The sequence below is a fragment of the Papilio polytes genome, unplaced genomic scaffold (genome assembly GCF_000836215.1).
Source record: "Papilio polytes unplaced genomic scaffold, Ppol_1.0 DF823958.1, whole genome shotgun sequence".
Lineage (NCBI taxonomy): Eukaryota > Metazoa > Arthropoda > Insecta > Lepidoptera > Papilionidae > Papilio > Papilio polytes.
In genome coordinates this window covers 263,324-265,990 of record NW_013525246.1, presented here as the reverse complement: position 1 = coordinate 265,990, position 2,667 = coordinate 263,324, and the positions used below count along the sequence as shown (strand labels likewise).

Here is a 2,667-nt window from a genome sequence, read left to right as displayed (position 1 = left end):
GGGGGGGGTAGTACTCACTCGTTTGTTTACTATTTTTCATTAATGGTACGATACAATACAAAAGTCTTGAGTCATCCACAACTTTACCGCGTACTTCTCTAAAAAATAACAAATTGTACTATTGGACTTTTGGATGGCATTACTTCAATGTGAAATAAGAAAGATCCTCCAAAATTGAAGAAAGATAAAGTTAGACTTGTACTTTAAGGAATCTCGAAAAATACTCTTTTTTCTAGAAAAAACAACACTTAAGTGGTGGTAACTTTTTTATGTTTGTTAAGCTAAATTCTAAAGATTTTGAACATTTTGGGGTGGGATTAGAATTATGTTAATGACTGATCTTGAAATTAGTTTCCGACAGAGCCCTAATGAATTTTGTCAAAAATTTTGTTCCCAATAGTTTTATTACTGCAATCGTCCCAGTAAACATTATTAAGTGCTAGAAAAAGGGGTTTTAGAATACCAGGAAATCCGTCCATCTAAAATTGGTGAGAGAATTTTTCACCAATTATAAGAAATTTCTCTTTAATGTGTATATTACAGTACTCAAAATGAACAAGAAGATGGTGAAAATGCAACTGGTAAGGAGAAAAGTGATGGAGACAAGACAAAAACTAGCACAAAGTCCAACGAACATATAGAAGTACTACTAAAGGTTTGTTACCTCTGAAATTTATCTTAGATTATCCGTTGTTTGGTAGTTTTTTAGTTCAACAGATAACTATTCCTGAAACTACAAGACTGATACTAACCTGTTCTATATGTTTTTAAATTCGATAGTAGTATTTGTGTGGTAGTTTTGTAGTTCAATTGACTACTATTCCAGAAACTACGAAATAAAGGTTAACCTGTTCTGTATTTTTTACTTTTTCAATAGCAGTATTTGTGTTGTAGTTTTTTAGTTTATTAGTAATCATCCTTGTAGTTTTTTAGTTCATCAAAAGTGGTATCTCTTTAGAGCGGGCGCACACCTTTGACTAATCAATCGCGTAATTGTGCAATAGTCGATTGTTTCGCAGCCAAGTTTTGCGATAGTGTAGTAACAGATGCGCCTACGCTCTGAATAGTTTTTTAGTTCATTAACATTAGTATCTGTTAAGTAGTTTTTTAGTCTGTGTTCATGTATTGAGGGTAGTTTGTTATGTTAGGACGGTCTGGCGTGCCGCGTATACTTCGCGCTGCAGTTTCACTCGCTGCGACACGCGGTTCTAGCCGCGCCCGCAACAACCCCCACACCCGCGCCCACAGCCCCCACCACCTGCTCCTGTCACACCAAGGAGAAGGATGGTAAATATCTCCTGTAATAGGGCAAATGCAATAAACTTAATGAGTTATGACTTATCCTTGAAGTATTAGGTATCCCCCACTTAACAGGTGAAGAAGTCGGTCCAAAACTATGTTCTGTAGCTCGCGGCTTTATCCTTAAGAAGGCTCTAGAAAGTCTAGAAAAAACCCTAAAATTTACTGCTGTTACTTGTCATTTTTCATATAATCAGTGACAAGACAACAAAATGAAATAGTAGAAGTGTTACTATATAACCTAAACCTTTATGGTATACTGTAATGTCTAATACTTAAAACAAGTATAAGTTGATTAATTCCGTTCAGGTAAGAATGTGTGCTCTGTGGAGGAAGGGTTCATACGTTCTCTGGCGCAGTGCGTGCCGTGGGCAGCGCGCGGCGGCAAGTCGGGCTCCACCTTCTGCAAGACGGAAGGTCAGTGGCAGCACACCTCACTGGCTCAGGGGTTTAAGCATTTCACTTGTAATTCACAGCTCCTAGGTTTGAATCCTACTTCCGTAGGGTTTTCGTCCTCCAAATAACTATCATCCGTCATCTCAGTCATCACTCCCTTCTTGAACATGTCACCTTTCACGCAATCCATCTCTTTCTACCACACACATAACTAACGTTCTCCTTGTTACATGCAATTCATCCTTTCTCATAACATGCACATATTAACAATTTCCTCTTTATTTTTTTACAACTGGGGCTACTCATGTACCAATGACTTTTGAATTTCATATAATTTACCCTACGTTCTTACGGTGAAGGAAAACATCGTGATGTCTGCACATCTGCGAAGACATTCAAAGACATGTGAAGTCAACTAAGTGCAGCATGGTTGACTATGTTCTAGTCATCCCTTAGGCTAGGCTCCGAGGCCCTCAGTGGGGATATAGTGAGCTGATGTGTTGCAGACGACCGCTACGTGCTGAAGGAGATGACGAAGCCGGAATGGCAGCAGTTCTTGGAGTTCGCACCTCATTACTTTGCCTACGTGAACTCCTGCCGACTCAGCAACCAGCCCAGCTTACTAGGTAAGGAATTTTGTAATAGAATGTACAAACGCAGAAAACCGGTTTTAATTAATAAAATTTGCCTTCCTTCTAGAAATGAGCTAAACTTCGCCTCTTTTTACCAATAACCAATTTATTTATTAAGCAGTGAGTTGCGTAAACAATGGAATAATAATAAAGCAAGCGGCCACCTGAATCCACCGAAATGGAAAGCGACCGCTGCCCATAGACATCCGCAATTGCAGATGCGTTGCCTACTCTTCATTGACGGAGGAGGAGACGCACATAAAGAGAACATTTCCCCTTCCTATGCGTCTCCTCCACCGTCAAATCCACTTTTACTTATCATTCTTTCCTCTTAAGAAAA

General features: G+C 39.2%; 1 protein-coding gene across 1 annotated transcript in view; it reads left to right on the top strand.

The window, feature by feature from the left end:
- Positions 1 to 2,510, top strand: part of LOC106101666 (putative 1-phosphatidylinositol 3-phosphate 5-kinase) — a 15,141-nt gene extending 12,631 nt beyond the window's left edge. The window contains exons 13-16 of the mRNA XM_013280975.1: positions 536 to 655; positions 1,149 to 1,287; positions 1,609 to 1,716; positions 2,202 to 2,510. Coding sequence (XP_013136429.1) covers positions 536 to 655; positions 1,149 to 1,287; positions 1,609 to 1,716; positions 2,202 to 2,428 — 594 coding nt within the window. The 3' untranslated portion in view covers positions 2,429 to 2,510. The remainder of the gene's footprint in view (positions 1 to 535; positions 656 to 1,148; positions 1,288 to 1,608; positions 1,717 to 2,201) is intronic.
- The last annotated feature ends 157 nt before the right edge of the window (positions 2,511 to 2,667 follow it).